Source organism: Echiichthys vipera (genome assembly GCF_963691815.1).
Source record: "Echiichthys vipera genome assembly, chromosome: 10".
In the NCBI taxonomy this organism is placed as follows: domain Eukaryota; kingdom Metazoa; phylum Chordata; class Actinopteri; order Perciformes; family Trachinidae; genus Echiichthys; species Echiichthys vipera.
Window position 1 is genome coordinate 18,911,946 of NC_139835.1, and position 21,244 is coordinate 18,933,189.

At 39.0% G+C, this 21,244-nt stretch overlaps 3 protein-coding genes across 3 annotated transcripts; all 3 read left to right on the plus strand.

Moving 5' to 3' along the window:
* Positions 1 to 6,393: 6,393 nt before the first annotated feature.
* On the plus strand, positions 6,394 to 8,577 carry hoxd12a (homeobox D12a). The gene is made up of 2 exons (XM_083921772.1): positions 6,394 to 6,950; positions 7,465 to 8,577. The coding sequence occupies exons 1-2, from the start codon at positions 6,404 to 6,406 to the stop codon at positions 7,701 to 7,703; spliced, it is 786 nt and encodes a 261-aa protein (XP_083777898.1). The 5' UTR covers positions 6,394 to 6,403; the 3' UTR covers positions 7,704 to 8,577.
* A 4,690-nt stretch (positions 8,578 to 13,267) lies between these two features.
* On the plus strand, positions 13,268 to 17,403 carry hoxd11a (homeobox D11a). The gene is made up of 2 exons (XM_083922215.1): positions 13,268 to 14,041; positions 14,592 to 17,403. Exons 1-2 carry the CDS (start codon positions 13,438 to 13,440, stop codon positions 14,825 to 14,827), a joined length of 840 nt encoding a protein of 279 aa, XP_083778341.1. The 5' UTR covers positions 13,268 to 13,437; the 3' UTR covers positions 14,828 to 17,403.
* Positions 17,404 to 18,226: 823 nt separating this feature from the next.
* Positions 18,227 to 20,976, plus strand: hoxd10a (homeobox D10a). Its single transcript, XM_083922085.1, has 2 exons — positions 18,227 to 19,565; positions 20,310 to 20,976. Exons 1-2 carry the CDS (start codon positions 18,818 to 18,820, stop codon positions 20,582 to 20,584), a joined length of 1,023 nt encoding a protein of 340 aa, XP_083778211.1. The 5' UTR covers positions 18,227 to 18,817; the 3' UTR covers positions 20,585 to 20,976.
* The last annotated feature ends 268 nt before the right edge of the window (positions 20,977 to 21,244 follow it).

The window sequence follows — 21,244 nt, forward strand, 5'->3', positions numbered from 1 at the left end:
AAGCAACACCATGAACCCAACTTAAATTAGAGTCGAAAAACTACTGAAACACAATTTGCATCTTACTTTACACTTGTATCTAATGAGCTGTGGTTCCAGTCGGTATGTAAATCTGTGTGCAACTGTTGAATACACAGTGTGTGGTTGCAGAATAAATTCTATGTTCTGCATTCATCTTTCATTCATTCATATCAGCACCAGTCTGCTTCATGATCCCATACAGTCATACTCATTACTGAATGCCTACTACTCCCATATTTATTTATAGAGTAATGTGAGTTCTATGCTTGGCTCTCGGACAGCTTGTTGAAGTGAAAGCACATCATTACATTAAAAAATATATATATATATTCTGATGAAAAGAGGGCTGACTTCCAAGTAGAAATAACAACCCAAATAATACCACTAGAGCTCGGGCCTATCAGCCTTTAGAACTGATTGGCACATTTAATGAGGGATACTGAAGCACATTTTCCTCCCCCTGTAAGTGTGTAAAAAAGAAGACTTCTTATATTTTCCCATCAGATGTACCTCTGATGAAAATCTAAACCCCCACAGTGAGCCGAACCAGCTCATTAATCAAATGTTTCAGTGCTGAATGTTAAATGAAGCTGTTGCTCTATGCCAGTACCATGCGGGCGCAGTGTAAGGACCCTACACTTCTTTCCTTAAGTGAGAGCCCCATCTAGGGGCGAATTCTTGTGAATGCAAACAAACCAAATAACAGAGCAGGGACCAAAGGAACTGTTGCCTTTACATCTGAAAAAGCCAAATAAAGACGATGTGGCAAATGATAAGTTATAACTCTTCAAAATAATAATAATACTAATAATAATAGCTAAAAATATATATATATATGATCTATGAAAGGGGTTTATTGCGTTTTCTTTTGTCCAGCATAAATCCATATGTCCCGAAACATTAAAGTTTGAATATTATTCTTGCAATAGTAAGATGCTATTCATTCAGTATTATTGTCTTTGCATAGTAAAAAGGGGCAGTAATTGTCCCAAAATAAAGTTGGCAAACTGTGTCTTAATTTCAACACTCGCTCATGTTAGTGTCTTTATTTTAACTAATGAATTAACTTTTGTTGGTTGAGTTGCTGAAACTGATTTTAGAGTAAAAGTATAGTTTTGGTGGGGACATGCTTTATGAGACAAAGGAAGTATAGGCCTACGCAACAACAGTACATGAATATGATTCATTTTCAATACAATATGTAGACTGTTAATTAATGTGTATTAGCTTCAGTCATTCATCAGATAACTACAGATAACTATAATGTAACAGATAACTATAATGTAACAGATAACTATAATGTAACAGATAACTATAATGTAAACACTTCATGGTCTTTTAGGCTTTACAAGTAGGGGAGACTAGGGACGGTTGTAACATGGGGTCGTAACACCTTGAATATTTCTGATCAAGCTACAGTGATGAAACTCGCTCTGCACATGCTCAGTTGGTTCGTCTTCTTGCTTACAATACAATTAGCCTAATTTGAAACTCTCAGAGAATTTTATCAGCAAATGTGTTTTGTTTTGTGTTGTTTTTGTTTTTTTTTTAGTTAAAAATGTAACTTTTATAGCAGATGTATTTTTTTGTTACTGTCCTGAGATCAAATATCTAAAAATCCAAGGCGGTACTTTTAGAATAAGTGTTATGTGAGAAGTGTCTAACATGTGATAGCAGTCAGATGGTTCACATGATGTGAAAACATGGCTGGTCATACTGGAACAGTTGTAACAGCTGTAGTTGTTACAACCATCCCTGAACCAAGTTTTTCATTTATATTTTTAAAAACCTAAAGCTCCACATAAACTATAGATAACATGCTAAATTTAACTTTTTTTCAAGGTTGTGTGTTGTACCCAGGGGTTAAGGGGGTGGGGGGTGCTCTATGGTTTCAAGGTTGCCATTGGTGCACATACTGTATGTGTATAAACTATATTCAAAATCCGACTGATATCATTTGACAAACTAGAAATAAAATATAACAAGGTGAGAAGAGTTATAGATAGATAGATAGATAGATAGATAGATAGATAGATAGATAGATAGATAGATAGATAGATAGATAGATAGATAGATAGATAGATAGATAGATAGATAGATAGATAGATAGATAGATAGATGATAACTTTATTTATCCCCGAGGGGAAATTCGGTCATCGTAGCAGCGGTACAGAGCAATCAGAAGTAGCTACCAAAAATTGGAGGCAACCTGCCACAAACTATTCATCTTGTGTTATAGTATCATTTGTAAGTAAAGTAAAAAGTAAAAAAAAGTAAAGTAAAACATTGTTTAAGCATTCTTTTTACATTTTATATTTTTTTTGTCATGTAGCCAAATGTGAAAAAAAGGAGATCTTTATTTTAAAAAAAAAGAAATGAATAGCAACAATGACACAAATGATAAATTAGATTTTTTCATTCTGAGTATCTGATTATTTATATTTCAGACTTGTTAAATCGTCCTGGGCACGTGTTACAAAGTTTATAATTCATTTTACAACCTGTACATGTTTCATAAAAGCACTTAAATATATTTTTTCAGTAGTTAACATGATGGCGTTTATAATCTACAGGTTTTTTTTTGTTTACTTTATTTCTTTGTACCCTAATAAACCTTTGCGTGCCATATTGCTGAATCTTAACGTGGTCATTTTAAAACATCCCCTTGGCTGTGTGTTTTTCAAATCTCTTGGTGCAAAGTCCACTTGATTGAAAAGGATGGATCGGTGAAACCTCTGCTCTGGTTGGGTCGGTTTATATACAACCTTTACATCTGGGCTATTTACCGACATTTCCCCTCCAGTGGATAGGGTGCAGGCCTTTCTAAAGTTTGTCCTAAAGTGCGACTCCGTGTTACGTCTTCACTTTGAAATCCGAACAGACACATTACGCCCATGAGAAACTCCAAATTGTGAGAAAGACTTAATAAGCCTATATATGAATTTCTCAAGCTGAAATCTCGTTGCTTTTCTACACCTGATTTTTCTTTTTTATTAGAAATCATTCCGTTTCGATCTGGCATTTTGTTTCGCAGATTTCTTGCATCCTCAACCAAAAAACATTTTCCATTCCGGGGCTGGGTATTTCAAAGAAACGAACTGCTTAATGTCATCAAAAAATGGGCGACACGCAGCTGCAGCCAAACATATTCCACCCTTTGTAAACTATGCTCTGTAGGTTCAATATTACTCATGAATAAGTCTGTACGGGAATTTCAAATGTTTCTTCTGCCCAAATTGTGCAGAATAAGAAACTAATTAGAAAACCATTTTAAATGTTCCCCATGTAAAAAGTAGCAGCTAGAGTGGGCCTAATGCAACTTGTTTTAACCTGGTCGTCGTGGGTTTTCTGTCAGTTCTATTGAATGGGATTTGGATTCCTCTAAACACTGCTGAGATTTCAACACTTGCGAGATTCAAGGCAGCATTTCTCAGCCCAGAGAACTTGAACGAGGGAAGGAGCAAGTTTATTACCAAGGACAATAGACGGCGGATAGCTTCCTTCAAAGGGCCTGGAAAACATCCAGACTGAAGCTCCTCAATTTGGCCCCTGACACTAAACATGAAGGACGAAGAGCAGTAAATGACACTAAAAGTGGACACTAAAACTTTTCCTAATTTTGTAATTGTGGGAGCCCATCTTCCTTTGTGACGCAGACCGTTGTTGGGTTGCCAGGCTCAATCTTTTGCTACATGAAGTTCCAATAGTTTCTCTTTAAAAAGTTAGAAATAGGAATTTACAAGATACAAACTCCATTTCGATATTTTTTAAGTGAAATTTTGACCTTTAGTCGGTGGAACTCTGCACAACGCGGCTTAAAATGAAAACGCACCAGTCAGGACGCATCTGTATCGTTAGGTTAAGATGACATGAGTGTGCTTAATTCCTCTCTTTCAGTTGGGATAAGTTCGTTCACAAGAGTCCTGATGCGAGAAAGACAAATAGTTTTTTAATTTCGTTCATGCCGCTCACTGTTTTTTTACTTTATGGGGGCTACATGCGATTTAGACATGTTTTTAAATCGCCTGTTGGTGTGTTTAGGTCTGAATATTGTGCGTATTACATTACACAAACTTCTGAATGGCTTAAATATGTTTTAAAAAAGTTCTGAACGAAACTTAACGTGGAGTAACAAAGATCAAAACATTTTCATTCGCCTTTCACTCTAGAGACAATGTCGTTAGCTGTGTAATATTGTTGTATTTTAGGGATTTCATAGTGACCTTTTTGTTATTCTGTAAGTTTCTACATTATGATTTAAGTATTTTTTCCCTTCTAAAATAAGTATCGCTATTACACATGTTGTGCCAGCTGTTTTGTGTTAGTTTTTCTTCATTTGAACATTCCAGTAACAGTCATTTCCAACAAATATACCAGGGGCAGGAATTTGCAACCAATCCACGCTTATGTCATTTTCGCACTTGTCTTACCGTGACTGCTGATGTTGTCATAGGCACAGTGCATACATTATGTTATGATCCCTCAGTTAAACACGTCAATCTACTGTATACAACTCCAGCGATGTCTGAAACTGCGGATGTTTAATTGCAGAATCAAGCAACTGACAATGGAAAGAGCAAGGGCAGCATGGCAGGATAAAGGCCATGTATGAACTTCTGCTGCCACCTATTGGATTACATCCGCAACTACTCATATGGTTGCTTAATAGTGATTTTGAGGATCTTGTCTGGTTTAACCCTTAAACATGTATATTTTGAATCTTGGTGTGATGCCTTTAGGATGATTGGTTCAATGCAAATCAATAAAATAAGCATGCTTTGGACAACATGTAGTCATAAAACAACCCCATCTGCAGATTTGGGATATATAGTAGTTACAGTATTTTGTCTCTGAAGGGATTAACTGGCGATTAAGACAATCCTCCATCAATTTTCCCCACTATTGGATCATTTGTGTTCAAAAACCAACTGCTGCAACTCTTCAGTGTCAGTGTATTTTTATACTCCCCGCCCCCACCACACATGCACACACACAGGGAAACATTGTACTGCAGAAAAGCGCACTCCAATGTTACCCAGAAACTGATTTGATAGCAGCCTACACTAAATACTGCTGGCAAAATGCACTTGGACTTGGATTAGTAAAGTCACGCAGTATTCAGTGTTCATAATTAAATGTGTACTTTCCCCTTGTGAAATAATTTCACAAGGGTGAAGTATGCTTTTATGGTTTATTTTCAGGTGTTAACATTTGACGAGATGTCGTGATTGTACAGTAGGGGTGCCGTGCTGAAGGGTTTATACAGAGATGACGGTTGTGGTGGTCCTTTTCTTTACTCCTTTTTTAAAAAACAATATCAACCTAAACTGCACAAGTAGTTTACGTTTATTGGAAATGTGGCCTTACAAATATAAGAACAACGAGGTCTATAGAAACCTGCAGGTAAAAGCACAATTTCGAAGAGTTTCGAACTAATTTGTGTTTCTGTAAAAGTTAATGTGAATTTTGGAAATACGGACACATTTACAGTTTCCCATACAGTTTTCCCAGTCTTCAGTCCGTTTGAGGCCGACACGAACCAAGGTTATATTGTTTACAAGTTAGTACATACACACATCCACGGCTACAATGTAGGCCTACAGCATATAATAATGTAACCTTAAACAATGGCTCTCTAATAAACGCGAGGTTACTGTTGTACATTGTACATTGTTGAGACTGCATGTGGGGAAAAGGGGGAATTTTGTGTGTGATTTGTTATGAACATTTAATCAGTAAAGAAATCATCGTTTTTACATCATCATACATTGTCATAATTACTCTTTCGTAGGATATTTTCATGCAAATATATAAGCACTAACAGACAAAAAAAAACAGCGAGAGAAATGGTAGGATGCAGAGCAAAGCATGTATGTAAATGAAACAAACAAACAAACAAAAAGCGAACGTTTTAAATGTTACATCCCAAACGTATTTTGTATAACTTCAATAATTTAGTAGGTGATATAATGAAGCCTGTGTATGCTCTCCTGTGGTGCATTCAAGGCCCTTCATTTACCCTTGTACCGGGTCACTCCTCTGAGTCACCTATCTTCTTCGTGTCACAGCACAAAGATTGCCAAAGGAGATTCCACACATGTGCTTTTGAAATAGTAGCTGACACTGAAATTGACATAAGCCAAATATTCTTCTGATATTCCAGACTAAACAGATGGTTGGAATTGAACTTCATCCCCCACCCACTCAATACCAAAATATTTCCTCATGGAGTATTTTTGCTTTGCAGTACTAGGAGCAAGGGTGGGGCGGAACAACATATTTTGCATATCACGTGACGACGTATTAACAAATCAACAATTACCTACCCTTTATTCTTCAGGAGTTGCTAAAAGGCTTGCAAGAAGCGTTTGAGGAAAGCTCCATGGAAATGTGTGAGCGGAATCCCTTAAATCCCGGCTATGTTGGTTCTCTGTTGAATTTTACTCCCCCTGAGTCGCTGTATTTCTCCAACTTGCGGGGTAATGGAGCCCATATACCCGGGCTGCACCAGATCCCTTACAATAGGAGAGAGGTGTGCACGCTCCCGTGGACTTCGTCAAGTTCGTGCACGTCTGGACCATCAGCACCTCCACAGAGCCGCGCCTTTGGAAGCTACTGTCCGCCGTTTCTGTCCAATTCGGTGTCTATAAATACGAACTCCTCCAGCGGCCACGTAAAGGCGCATCTGGAGGAGTCGGCTCGATGCTTTCAGGTCACGACCCACAAGACAGAGGAGTCTGCGAGGCGAGATGAGGTTTACGCCGGGGAGCACGGGGCTGCCAGTGACCGCGGCTACTCAGACCTGGACAGCCGGTCTCACGGTTCTGCGGCCCAGCTTGATCCGGATCCAGCAGGTCCACTCAAACAGGAGCAGAATCCCGTTCACCCATCATCGAGTCACCCGTGCTCCAGGACGACTTTCGCAGAAGGTTAAGTAACCTGTTTTATAGAACTATTTCGTAGCTTCAACTATTTACTATTTCATTATAACACTATGGAGAATATAATAAGAGCTGTGCTTGTTGTGTCTTTTCTCTTATGATCTCATGTCACATCGTTATAAAAAGCGAATCCGTTTCTATTGACGATTATATTGTTATAGGAGTTAGTTTGTAATGCCATTATGAGTTCATATGACTATGACTATTTTATGGTCAGTATATATCTCCTTTGGCATTATTATTATTTTAATAACCCCATAATATCCTTACAGACGCTACTGTGTCTTGGTTCCATTGTAATATCAGCCATATTTCCCTATATGTACAATATAAACGAACCCTCTAATATTTATTATAATGTTATTAAAGCGTGTTGTAAGATATGAGCAACACTATAAGCAGTGCCATTGGGAGCGATTGGTTCCCTTCAGTTCATATCCCTGTTCCTGAAGTTAGTGTTAATTTGAAGTATAAACCGTGTTTCTACCTCTGCCCCCTCCAGGTGCCCCATGGTGCTCATCACAAGTGAGAACCAGAAAGAAGAGAAAGCCTTACACGAAGCCACAGCTGTCTGAACTTGAGAATGAATTTATGATGAATGAATTCATCAACAGACAGAAACGAAAAGAGTTATCAGAAAGACTGGACCTGAGCGACCAGCAAGTGAAAATATGGTTTCAGAACCGCCGGATGAAGAAGAAGCGACTGATGATGCGCGAACACGCTTTCTCCGCGTATTGATGACCTTTTGGACTTGATCGTGACCAGAACCGCTCAGAATTTCGTTGTAATGTTGCAGCACATCACATGTGTACACACCTTTCGGTTCGTGGCATGGAGTTGTATTTATAGATGTGTATAAAATGCTTATGTTCCTGCCACATAACAGGCTTTCTAGTCTCAAGGTCAATGATATTAATAGTGATTCAAATTGATTGCAGATTAAGATATAGTCGATTCTACCCAATTGGTCATTTCTAATTTTGAGATTATACAAAGACGCACTAGGCCCTGGCTCCTGATTGGCATGTAGCCGTGGTTATTGTACACATTTAAACGTAATTGTTTCTCATCCAGCTCAAAAGTCTAAAACTACTACCTGTTTAAGCAGGAATATGGATCTATATGTGTTTGTGTGTTTTGTATGCTGGCCTGCGCATGCGGTGTGGGCCTGATGTGGAAGCAAACAGTCAAGTTCATGTTTACGGACGGACAAAACATTACCAGTCAGTATTGCCAAATATATTATAATCGCATGTCTATTTCCTAATTGTTGTAATTCAATTAAATGGCTGATTTCCTCCAAATGTATTGTAAATCTGATTAAAAGAGCAAAGTAACAGTTTCTGTGGCCGCGTCACACATTTGTGGAGGAAAATAATTGCGCCGCATTTAGTGTTATGGGCTGTTTACTTCAAATGCCTGGAAAAAAAGGTTTTTATGCATAGTAGACATTCTGATGATGTTGGTTTGAACTGCATTACAACTGTAAATGTAAATAAGAGTGGGGTTTTGTTTTCACATGTGGTTTCGTGTTGCTACCCAAATGCGAATATGCTGCACAATTCCAGATAGGGCGCATCGGAATCCCTCTTGCTCTGTAGGTCCAGTCTTTTTAAATACACAATTAATAAAATATTAATATTTCATTTATTTCATTTCGGGTTGAATTATTTTATAAATCCTCACAGAAAGCATGTTATTGGTAAGGTTACGCATTAGACCAGACATCTTTTTTCACGACTCAGGTTCTGTAAAATGGACGTCACCGGCAGATGAATACATCTGTAAGTAAAGATAATTATTCATTTCATGAAGACGAGTTAGTGTGCATTATGTGAATCATTTTATTTTTTAGGCAGACTGTTAAATGGCAAGTTTTACCGATACACTTCGAGTTTATATACTTCATCCACGCTCATTCAGCCCGTCGCTCACTACGCGATCATTATATGAATTTGTCATTAGAACATGCAAAAGGTGTCAATCTGCACAATTTCCACTAAAGTATACGGATTATTTCAAAATAGAATTTGAGGATTTACTTTGGAGACTTTAATGTTATTTATTTTTATTTTTTTGGCTGCCTGAAGTGATAGGAAGACCAGGGTATATGCGAGTGTTACCTTTCACTTAAGATACTGAATGCTCCTCACTATATAAATCGATCGTGTATGCATGGAAGGAAACGGTTTGTTGCCTTTATACACAGACACTTTAATAACATATTCCTGGGAAACAGTCCCTCACTTACTCTAAATGAAACGTCCTATTCTGCATTCAACTATCTCTGCAATAAATGTATTTTTTACTTCTATCAAGCAGCTTCAGATGTTATAATATAGAATAGAATATTTTCACAGCCAGCGGAACAAAATAACCTTGAGAAATATTGTGTCCGAATCATCCACATTTACTTTGAGTTGTAAATCCAGTAACAAATACTTCAAAATAGTACTTTGACTGCATTTCTTTTAACTTGCACCTCTCTATTTCCTTCAGTGTTAGTCACATGTTCTTCTGTGTCTATGTTTAGCTTTCCTACTCAGGACAGACGCGAAATTCAGCAGCACACACACACACACACACACACACACACACACACACACACACACACACACACACACACACACACAAACTCATTGTCAGTGGGAGGTTACTGTGGCTGTGACCAATTGGATCTGGTGTAATTAAGAAGCCATACTGTATTTGCCCCCTTTAATTATTAAAAATATATATTGTATGCACTTTAAACACTTAAACAGGCTTTTCTGTGCGTATTAGATGCGATTGTGTCGGTGTCTTGGTGGTATGGACATATCTAACCGGGTCATTGTTTATATTTACCATATCCTATATTTACAAAACACTCGATTGCTTTCACATTTTGGTTGATAATGGACAAAGTTGAGGCCTGCAGGTCACTAGTGGTCACTCTGGTTTTTAAAGGGCTCAAACTGCAAGAATACCAACCACCAGCACACACATGAAACATTACACGAGAGTGAATCTATTAATGGAGCCTGCCGTTACATCATTATCACATCATCATCACCGCATCACAGCAACAAGAACATACCACTGCAGTCATATTTGAGGTTCACGTCAGTCAGATTAACGTTTCAAACTCAGTCATCTGTAATGAAACGCGAAGAGATGCCTCGAACATTAGTGGGTGTTAGACATCTGTTGGTTTGCTTTCTACACCTTTGGCTGTTTATTTTGTAGAGCCGTTGTGTCTAAATAAGTCCTTGTTATTATTGCTTTTATTTCAATATATGATTTTGCACCTATTACACACACACACACACACACACACACACACACACAGACACACACACACACACACACACACACACACACACACACACACACACCGTGGGGCCTGTTGTGTCCTGTCTCGAGTTATGGCTGTTCTTTCGTACACACACATTTCACCTACTATTTGTTTTTTTGTTTTAATTCAGACTAATGGAAACGCTTACACTGGCTTTTCAATGCGTCCGAAAGGCAACGTTTTACTTCACTATTTGTTCCTTTATTGCTTTACTGCCGAACGCAGCCAGACACCGTCAGAATAGCTCCTTAAGATAGTGGGGGCGCCAAAACAAAGTTAAGGTCAAGTTAGTTAGTTAGTTAGTTAGGCTGTGCATCGCTCCCCACAATAATAACACTAAGCTACTTCTTTGTGAGGATGTAGGTATTAGTTTCCCCAAAAATATAAACATTTGAACGTGTCTTCTCGTGTATGTTTGGTAACATTTGACTATGGAAGTTAATATTACGCACAACAAAACGGGCTCAGTGGCACGACAGCTGAGGTTGAATTCAGTCTTGGTCGCTCAAAACTTTAAATTTGAACTTGTAAAACTATAATATGAAATGTTGACGTGAAATGTGAGTAACCTTTTTGATGAGCACATGCGATCGTCGCAGTTGACGCTCATAACAGTATACATCATAGTGCAAAACGGATCAAGGAATTATTATAATAATGGTAATAATTGAGATCCACGTTTGAAAATCTTTCACAGCAAGCATTAAATGCTTGCGTGGAATTTTGAGGTACCCTTCTTGATTATTTTTATGCTACTCTGTACTTCTACACTACAGTATGGGAGGGAAATATTGTACTTTTTAGTCCACTTTATTTGACAGCTCTAGGTGCTTTCTACTACTTACTTTTATTTATATTATTAATACAAAATAAAAACAAACTATGATGTTATAATATAAATAAAGCTACCCAGCAATATACAGTATAAAGTAATTACTATTAGCCCAGCTACACAATTAAAGTGAAGTACACGTTAATACATCGCTAATTATTAATTCAGTAATATACAGTATTCTGAAATGGATCACTCATACTTTAAGTATATTAACATGCCAATACTTTTGTACTTTTAACTTCGACTAACACTTTTACGCAGTACGTTTTTGAATGCAGGACGTTTACTTGTAACAGAGCATTTTTACGATATATTTTTGCTGCTTTTTTTTAAAGAAAAATATCTCAATGCATCTTCCACAACTGCTGACAATCAACAGGTCGCCTCAACTTTATCTATTTGTCTGTTTGGAAACTTAAATTCATTTAATCATGCCATTAGTCCATTCTGTAACACTTCACTGCATTGGTGTTGATTGTTGGTAATGGCTAAAGACGTGGTTTTGCACTCTGTACGCTGTCCGTTGGATGAATTAGGTTAAGAAATGTCCAATTTTCACCCTGATTTCTGCATGGTGTTAACTGCCGGAGGGGGTTTCGATGTGAAGTGTGGGAAAGGTTGAAAACGGAGAACCCAAACACAGAGCTGATTTTACCCCCAATAACAATAAACCCAGTCGCCTTTAAGCTGCCTTCACATTGCGTGTGACCTTCAGGCTTAAAGCAGTGAAGAATCTACTTGTCCTCTGACTACAATACTGGCCTTCAAATTAGAGCTGCCTTTCCACTGCATGGTGCACAATTTGCATGATCGGTTTTTTTTGTGTTCTACGTCCAGCATCCGGCCTGCAAAAAGTATGAAGTGCTAGATTTTCTTTAAATGTGTTAATTCCCTTTTTTTCTCCAAGTATAACACGTTAATAAAAATAAAAAGCATACTCACAGAGGCGAACAAAAAACATTTCCAAACATGTTGGAGGCTTGACGACATGTGTATCCGTTCGCCAGTGTTTTACCTCCGTTTCGTCCTCCGAGTAGAGGGGGCCTAAACTCTGCAGGCATGGCTTTCTACGTGCAATAAAATGATTTGGGTGCAGAGGCTTGTTGGTGAATGCTTGGTGGACATCACCTAAACCACAGACGGTCAAAGCCAGTTGTTATGGACTTGGCCATGCTGCATGTGCTTAGTGATTCATGTTGCAATTGACTTAGCTTATGTGTTTGTGGTGTCCAAAATCAACTTCCCTGCTTTTTTGCAATAACATACCGTGGGCTGTTTTATTTGGCTTTTTTTCACGCGCGTTCATCTGATTTTTTTTTTATTAAAGTGTTACAAATTAAAAAGCAAGCATGGGATATTATGTGTCAACCTCAACATTATTGTATAGAGTTTAAGGCTGCATCACACTCGGACTTGTTTGCATGCTCTGCAGTATGATTTATAGAATGATGTGTAATAACAAGCCCAGGTATTTTGTGGTCTTATTTCTAAACCTTTTGCACAATGCTGCAGGCCTGGAGAATTGTATCTGACGTTGACTTCAAATATTTTTCTGATGTGTATTTAAATTCCTATCAACCGTCATAGTGCGCAGTGATAATACGCAATGAACCCTAAAATGTATTTGCATAAAACCCATCATAAAGGCTCCTGGTTTGACTGTGCAGCGATAGTGCAGGCACGGTGGCCTTGGTGCCATTTTCCTCAAGCTTTCCTTTGTATGAGCGGAGGTCAACTTGAATGTGTCCGACCTAACTGTTGCTACACACACACACACACACACACACACACACACACACACACACACACACACACACACACACACACACACACACACGGTGCCTATACACTCCCAAAAGTGCACAAATCTATTCGCGATGGAGCGCGCGCGGTTGTCATTACATGCCATTATACAATGAAGATGGTGCTGTAAAGCTTTCAATTAAATATTCCAGCGGTGGTTCACAAATTTCTTATTCCGTGAGCCATAGGGCAGGGACGGCTGGAGAGGAGTTTCCTCTGGAGCCAGGGAGCCAATGAAGGCTCTTGCATGAGCTCACATGAGTTTCTCCGGACAGTTTTTAATGACTGATATTGATGTATGGTAATTTCTTGGCTGGATCACATGACACAATTACCTCCAAGAATCGATCAAGATGTATTGCAGGTCTGCCTACGTTTCCGATTTTTTCTCCCTGGCGGGGTCTTTCCACGCGCCTGTGGTGCTATAGATGGACAAAGTTTAACACAGCCAAGCTGCCAATTCCTCTCCTGTTGCAGAGAGGAAAAAGGGAAGAAGAGATATGACGGAATACGATGATCGCAACTGTGCGTCAAATATGTATTTACCGAGCTGCACTTATTACGTTTCGACGCCCGATTTTACATCAGTCTCCTCCTTTTTACCGCAGACTACTTCGTGTCAGATTAATTTCCCCTATTCTCCCAACATAGCCCAAGTCCAACCTGTTCGAGAAGTCGCTTTCAGGGATTATGGACTGGACCATCCCAGCAAATGGCACTACAGGGGCAATTACGCGTCCTACTACTCAGCGGACGAGATAATGCATCGGGACTTGATCCAGTCCTCCAGCAGCAGGGCGGATGTGATATTCAAAAACGAGTCCTTGTACGGGCACCACGGGGGGACGAGCTCGCCGTGCAATATCTTCACCAATGTGGGCAGAAATGGGGTTCTCCCCCAGGGCTTCGACCAGTTTTTGGACCATCCTAACTCGGACAAGAACAACGCGCAGCTCCCCAAACAAAAGACAGACTCTGCCGCTCCCGGAGATGCTGAGAATAACAATCAGGCTTTAACCAAACTAGAGCAGCACAAAGCTGACCCGAGCGGGAGCGCCGACGAGGACTCATCCTCCAACTGCGGCGACAAAAACAACCAACAGAGTAAGTAGTTCTCTTTGTCTCGGATATAAGATGTGCAAGTTAGACAATAGAGTGCCCGGACTGCACTGTGTCCACCACCGTGTCCTTCCAGGGTTATGTGGCTCTTTATAAGCATGCAAAAGCTTTTATATCCCTATAAGATTTAGTTTACGGTTGTAAAGGTATTTACAATGGGAAACAGTTAAGTTAAAGGTTGCCTTGTGTCTGATAACAAGACTGTTACTGGAAGTGGCTTGTATTGATAGGGCATTCAAGAAAAATCGTTTTTTATCAGAGTTTATTGAATCTGGTTGTAGTTTGTATTGGTGTGCAGGTATAAAAACACTTATGGAATGCAATAGTCTACCTCCATACGCTACCCTATGCATACAAAATCAGTGTAATGTAAGTTGATTTGAATGCAAAGTCCCTAGTTTTTCTCATTGTGTGTGTGAGAGTGTGTGTGTGAGACAGAAAGGGGGCCTTTGTGCAGAAATACAAATTAAAAACATGTATCTCGTAACTGCATTATAGTCGACATTTCATTACTTGATTTTCATTTTTTGTGCAGGTTCATCAACCAAGTCCAGGAAGAAGAGGTGTCCTTACACCAAATACCAGATCCGAGAACTTGAACGCGAGTTTTTCTTCAACGTGTACATTAACAAAGAGAAGCGGCTCCAGCTGTCCAGGATGTTAAACCTGTCCGATCGGCAGGTGAAGATTTGGTTTCAGAACAGAAGAATGAAAGAGAAAAAGCTGAACCGCGACCGCCTACAGTATTTCCCTGGGAACCCTTTATTCTGATAGCACACACACACACACACACACACACACACACACACACACACACACACACACACACACACACACACACACACACACACACACACACACACACACACACACACACACACACGGAGGAGTACAATTGGAGCTATACACATGTTTTAAAAGACTGCATATTTGAACCCTCGTCATCCTGTTTAAACAGTTTATTTTACATAAATCTGGCATTTGGAAAATCGAGGTGCCATATTTTTTACTAAAAAATTCTGCATTTATTTATTGTGTTCATGTTTTCGCGTTATAGGCGGCGGATATTCAAAGCGCGAGCTGTGCTTTTGAAATTATTTATACAAAACTATATGTAGGCTTCTTTCATTTGTGTAATGTTCATTTATAAGACGCATGTAGTGCACGTCGTGGTGTGAAATAAAGTAGACACGACAAATGTTGTATCATAGTCACGAAACTTGTCACATGAACTTAACCAAGTCCAACCAAAATAACACGAGAAAAGGAGGCGTTTTTCCCAAAAAGATTCACCAGTGAAGAAATCTGGCGCTTGTCGGTCATATAGTCCCGTTATTTCCTCTACTTTCAAACACGTTGTTTACTAAACCTTGAACCGTCTAGACAGTATAATAAACGTAGCTGTAAATGTCTAAATAGGGGGCTATTGGACTTTGGTGTCCCAACCCCCAGACCACAAGATCCCTGGTGCCCTTTCCTGTCTTAAAGTAGTTTCACTTCGGGCTACAAATGTTTGGAGAATTCTGCGCATCCCATCCAATTTTAGTTCCTTTGGACATATTGGGGCACTTGCAATGACTTGTTAGCTCGGATACAATGGAGGATATTCCAATAAGGACCGCCACATGAAATGATAAGTACATTTCCAAGTATATCGGCTTTTCTAGTATTCTCAATGGACGGGATGTGGCGTTGACGCCTCTAAATCTGCTGCAAATGAGAAAGATTTCTATTTGTTGGCGAAAAGAAATCCTGTTTTCATCTTGAATTAATACTACAGGTGAAACGTTTCCATCTTTGTGCAGCTCCACCGAGTACCATGCTTTACCTCAGTTGTGTATATCTATTATTTTTGTAACCAGTACTGGGACTGAGTAAATAAATGCATTAATCCCACACAAACAGTCGCCTTATTGATCATTCATGTGATTATTTTCAATTTAGCTGTATGCAGCAACACTTACAGCCCCCCTTTTTCAGCCTGTTTTATGGAAAAGAAAAGTTTGGAGATTAATGTTTATTTCATTTGTGATGCGTCACATCTACAGTTATTTCCCAAAAAGGCTATTGGAAAACTGAGGTTTCATTAAGCGTTTAATTGGGTTGTCATGATGTCCTACGGTGAAATTACATTACCAACTGTGTGGGGTAATACACTTTGCTTCTCGGTGTATCCACATGAGGGCAGACTTGCAGCTCTGGCTGCGAGTGGAAATGCAGTGTTCAGCCATATTGCCATATTTAACAACTAACCTGCATGAAAACCATTCAGTGGAGGAATATATCCGTTCAACAAAGGGTTTTGATTACAGTTAAATCTTAAATCTAAATGCATACTTTGGCCCAAATTAAGTTTTCGACTGATTATATATAAATAGGCCGAAATATAATTATGAATATATTTTATTTGGATTTTAAATTTTAAAAGTAATTACCCAAAAGCACTTTTTTGTATGAAACCAGTCAGCCGAACAGGTTAGAATTTATCTTAGGAAATAAGAACATAATTAATCGTAATACATTATTTATTTCACTCAATTTTTCCGGATGCAACTCTTGTGTCTTAGAGACGGTAATTACATTTCAACAAGTCACAAGCAAGTGTTTTAAAAGGACAAAAGAAATACATATCATTATATTCCGTGTCTTTGTCATTTGAACCTTTAAAATACAGACTTCGATTTTTTACCTGAAGGCCACACAAGCAAAGGCCACTGAAATCCGTCTACTGCGGATATTATATTGTTGGGGCTTATTGACGTAAATGTGCACTTCCTTTCATTTATTTTTGATTCTGCAGCTGTATAAATGTTATTAAATGATCGTGTGATATCCTTTTGAAAATATAGCTCAAGTGTTAATCCCAAAAAATTACAATTTGGCCTGAAACTACAACAATATCAATGTCCTTTTTCGAGCAACTTTTTTATTTGTATATGCTCTGTTTGAAACATCAGTGGATCTCCTGATATTTTCTTTATTATTATCTTTATATTGTTGTTGTTATCATTATTATTATTATTATTATTAAATCAACTGAGGTCCGATTTGTTTTTCCACGTTTACGGTACTTGTGTAGGCAACATTATGTGCGTGTATGAATTGTTTATTATACCTAAAGAATATTTTTTTCCCCCAATTAAGTGCGTCACATGATATGCAAAAAAAGCCAATGTTATCTTTGAGCAATACCCTTAAAACGTGATTATTTAAGCAAAAATGGTGTTCGCATTGTCAGATGTCCTGGTTAAATGTTATTTTTTCTTTATTTAAAAGAACCGAAAGTGGTATAACGATGGATGTATTTTCTACACATGTGCAGTAATTAAATGTGGGTTCAAGGCGCATTTATTTTGTTGTTTGTGAGTCCTGTGATGTTGAGATGATTTACTACAACCAACTGTAAATATCCAAGAGCCTTGAAGACAGAGCTACACACCCCAAACAAGTTACAGGACTATTTAAAGTTGAATGGATACCAAAGAGAGCTGCATTTACTATCTTTTATTTGTAAAGACCTGTAGGATAGTTGCAATTATTGTGGCCTATGCCTTCAGATTTTTGGTCGATGGATAACTTAAGGTATAAGTGTATTATTTCTCCCTCAGTTTCACAGACACACTGTTTATTTTGGACACATTTGCAGACAAACAATGGAGCCCCGAGCAAAAGTAATCCCTAGACTGTGTACACTGCCAGCCAGGTTTTTTTTTGAACATCGGGAATACCTGTGAGAAAATGCAAATAAAGATACTGTGCTTAATAATCTGTACAAATAATAAATAACCATTTTCTACCCGTCTTACATGCAGTTTATTTGAAAGGCAAAGCTTTACAAGGTTATAATGTTGACCTTCATGCATACAAAGCTTCTGCTTCAATTTGAACGTGTGAAAGGTGAACCCACGTTTTACCTTATACATCCATGCCTGGAATGCTGATATGTTGCAGGAAATCTTAAGAGCCGAGGTCCTTGCATCGAATGGTTTTGGTCCTGTGCTGTATTACAAAAATCAACCGGTAAAAGTAAAATTAAAAAAATAAATGAAACAAACCTCAAAGCCTGAAATAATGAAAAAACGACACATCAAGGAGTATATTAACTACATGTAATCTTTATTTCGTTTTTTTATTTGTATACAAACATATCCAAGACAGTAGAATATATGCAAATACAGTTCATGTTGACTTTTTTTTTTGTGGGGTGAATGATATGAATAACCACTTTTGCATTCTGTCATGGTCTGCAGTTATATCGCCTTTGCGCTATAGGCAGGATTTTACGCACACATGCACACTGCCTGTCCTCAGTCTCTCACACAAAGACACATGATTTTAAATCACTGAACTCATTGAAAACATGCCATATATCTTCAGCTGTTGCACACTTAAGTTCCAAATGAAAGTGGACTATTTTCTGATGTCACTCAAATCGTCTTTTCTATTTTTTAAATTGATTGTTTCAGTTTTGGTTGACCAGCCTCTGTTAAAGTCTGCAAACCAATTTCAAGTCCGTGTTGTAGGTGTCGCTGTTGACCACGTCTGCATCTGCAGTACGCGTGTGTGTCTGTCTGTGTGTCTGTGTGTGTGTGTGTGTGTGTGCGTAGGGAGAGGAGGCTGCGTCTCAAGGCCATTTTCAAATCTCATTGGTGGGCTTGTCATGTGGTCGGGAGGCATCCTGACTTACACGGAGATTGTTTTTCCTAGATATGTCAGCTTACAAAGGACATCTCTCTCCTCTAAAGAACTTAACCCCCCAAAATGTCCTTTCCCAGTAGCTCTCCTGCGGCAAACACATTTCTAGTGGACTCTTTAATTGGTGCTTGCAGGTCGGACAGCTTTTACTCCAGCAGCAACATGTACATGCCGTCTGGCTCAGAAATGGGAACTTACGGAATGCAAACCTGTGGACTCCTGCCGTCTTTCGGCAAAAGAGGGGAGGTCAACCATCAAAATATCGGCATGAATGTCCACTCGTACATACCTCAAATAGATAACTGGACTGATCCGAATAGACCCTGCAGAATAGAGCCGTCCAGTCAGATGTCAAACTGTACATTTTCACAGAGCATAAAGGAAGAGAGTAACTGCTGCATGTACTCCGATAAGAGAGTGCAAAAAGTCAGCTCGTCAGAGGTCCCCGCATATTCTAACGTTATTTCCGAGTCTTGTCCTGTCGATGGTCCAGAGATCCCGGTTCCAGGCTATTTCAGACTGAGCCAAACTTATGCGAATGGGAAACATCAGGAAAGCTACTGCCATGAGCCGCCGAGTCCAACCCCAACACTGATGCAGCTCAGCCGGGTCACCCCGAAACCGCAGTCCTCCGCGGCGCCTTCAAATTTTGAAGAGGCGGAAAAGAAAAGCGAGGACGTCCCGCAAAAGCCCGAGACCTCAAGGACACCGGTCCCCGTAGATAGCCCGGATCTCAGGTCCAGCTCCGGGGAGAAAAACTGCTCCATGGAAGCCTGTGTGTCCAGTCCTGAGCTGCTACAGAAGGAAGGGAAAGGTGGGTTGGCTACAATGAATGCTTTTATCTTGTGGCGCTGCAGTGCTGAGAAGGCTCCAGCATCATAAAACCAAGTATAAAACACAAACAACCCTAAAGTCGTAATGTTTAATGAGAGTCTTTCTCAGGTTGCAGTAATGGGCAACAGAATGGTTTTACCATGCAGCATGCACCATGTCCCTCTTACCTCACAAATTTAAATTCAAACAAACGTCCATTTAAAAATATATTTTTGGTTTCTGTTTTATATTTTGGCACATTGCATGGTTTTCAAAAACTAAACATTTTCGCTTTAAAAATCTATTTGTTGCATATGCACATTTTAATCACTCCATGAGCTTCTAAAATTGGTGCATTTGCAGCTGTGTAATTCTGAATAATTGAGTCTGTATATTAAAGTAAACATGACAAAATCTCTGTTTGAAATTCCATTTAAAGTTCAGAAGTTTACCAATTTAAACGAACACGTGAATGTATTTTAATATGGTTTGATATTAGATAAATGGAAATATATTTTCAGGCTGTGTAAAGACGTGTTCCTGTGCGTTTTGATCAGATGGGGGTGTTGAATTTGTTTTATTAGTGGTGCCATGTACGTGACTAATAACATCCCCTGCATTTTATTTATTCTTGCAACGCATTAAAGTGAGTTATTTCCCAGAGGTAAAATCCAAAGCAGCAGGTGAGTTTGTTCGAGATGAATCACTGAAATACTGAATGCCTCTGATTTTTGAATCTTTACAGATTGCAAGAACGACACGCCAACGAGCAACTGGTTAACCGCAAAAAGTGGGAGAAAGAAAAGATGTCCCTACACAAAGCACCAGACCTTGGAGTTAGAGAAGGAGTTTCTCTTCAATATGTATCTGACCCGAGAGCGCCGCCTAGAGATCAGCAGGGGCGTCAACCTGACCGACAGGCAGGTCAAGATCTGGTTTCAGAACCGCAGGATGAAGCTGAAGAAAATGAACAGAGAAAACCGCATCCGCGAACTGACCTCAAATCTCACCTTTTCGTGAGCGTGCATGTGTCTGTGGTTCGCTGTCTTCTTATTTCCTCTCATATTCAGTTTGATGCCTCAGTGGCATTGAACGTGTATCTTCAATTTCAACGAAACTGTGACTATGTAAGCCAATTTCAGTCCTTTTGTGTGGCGTCGTGTATTTGTTTTATTTTATCACAGGGTAACACTTTCTGGTCTTAAATTATTGGAGAAGTAGAAATGGGTATTCTGTCGGGTCGCGATGGCGGGCTGTGAAAAGACTTACTCTTATTTTCAGTCATGAAAGCACATGAATTGTCGTGTAGTGCAACATTTGTTTAAAGTGCAAGCCATTTGCTCAACAGTGAAATGTTTCTATGGCGGAAAACCAAGTGAATCTGTGAATTTATCGCATGTTTGTGGCATGTATATCTTGCAATAAATTGTCAAATAATCTTGTTTTGTGTTTCTTTATGGTATCAAAGTATCTGGACTATAATTATTTCAGTTATTAGTGACGGCCAATCTGCGGCAGGCGTTTGGCACTGACGCAGGCATTAGTTTGCTTAAAAAAGAAAAACAATATCTAGAGCCTTTTGTACTTTACTGCAAGACAAGTGTTCCCAATGTGTTTCTAATATCACTAAATTAAAGCATAATTGTTTCTTACTCCAGCTGAATGCAAACCTACAAGATT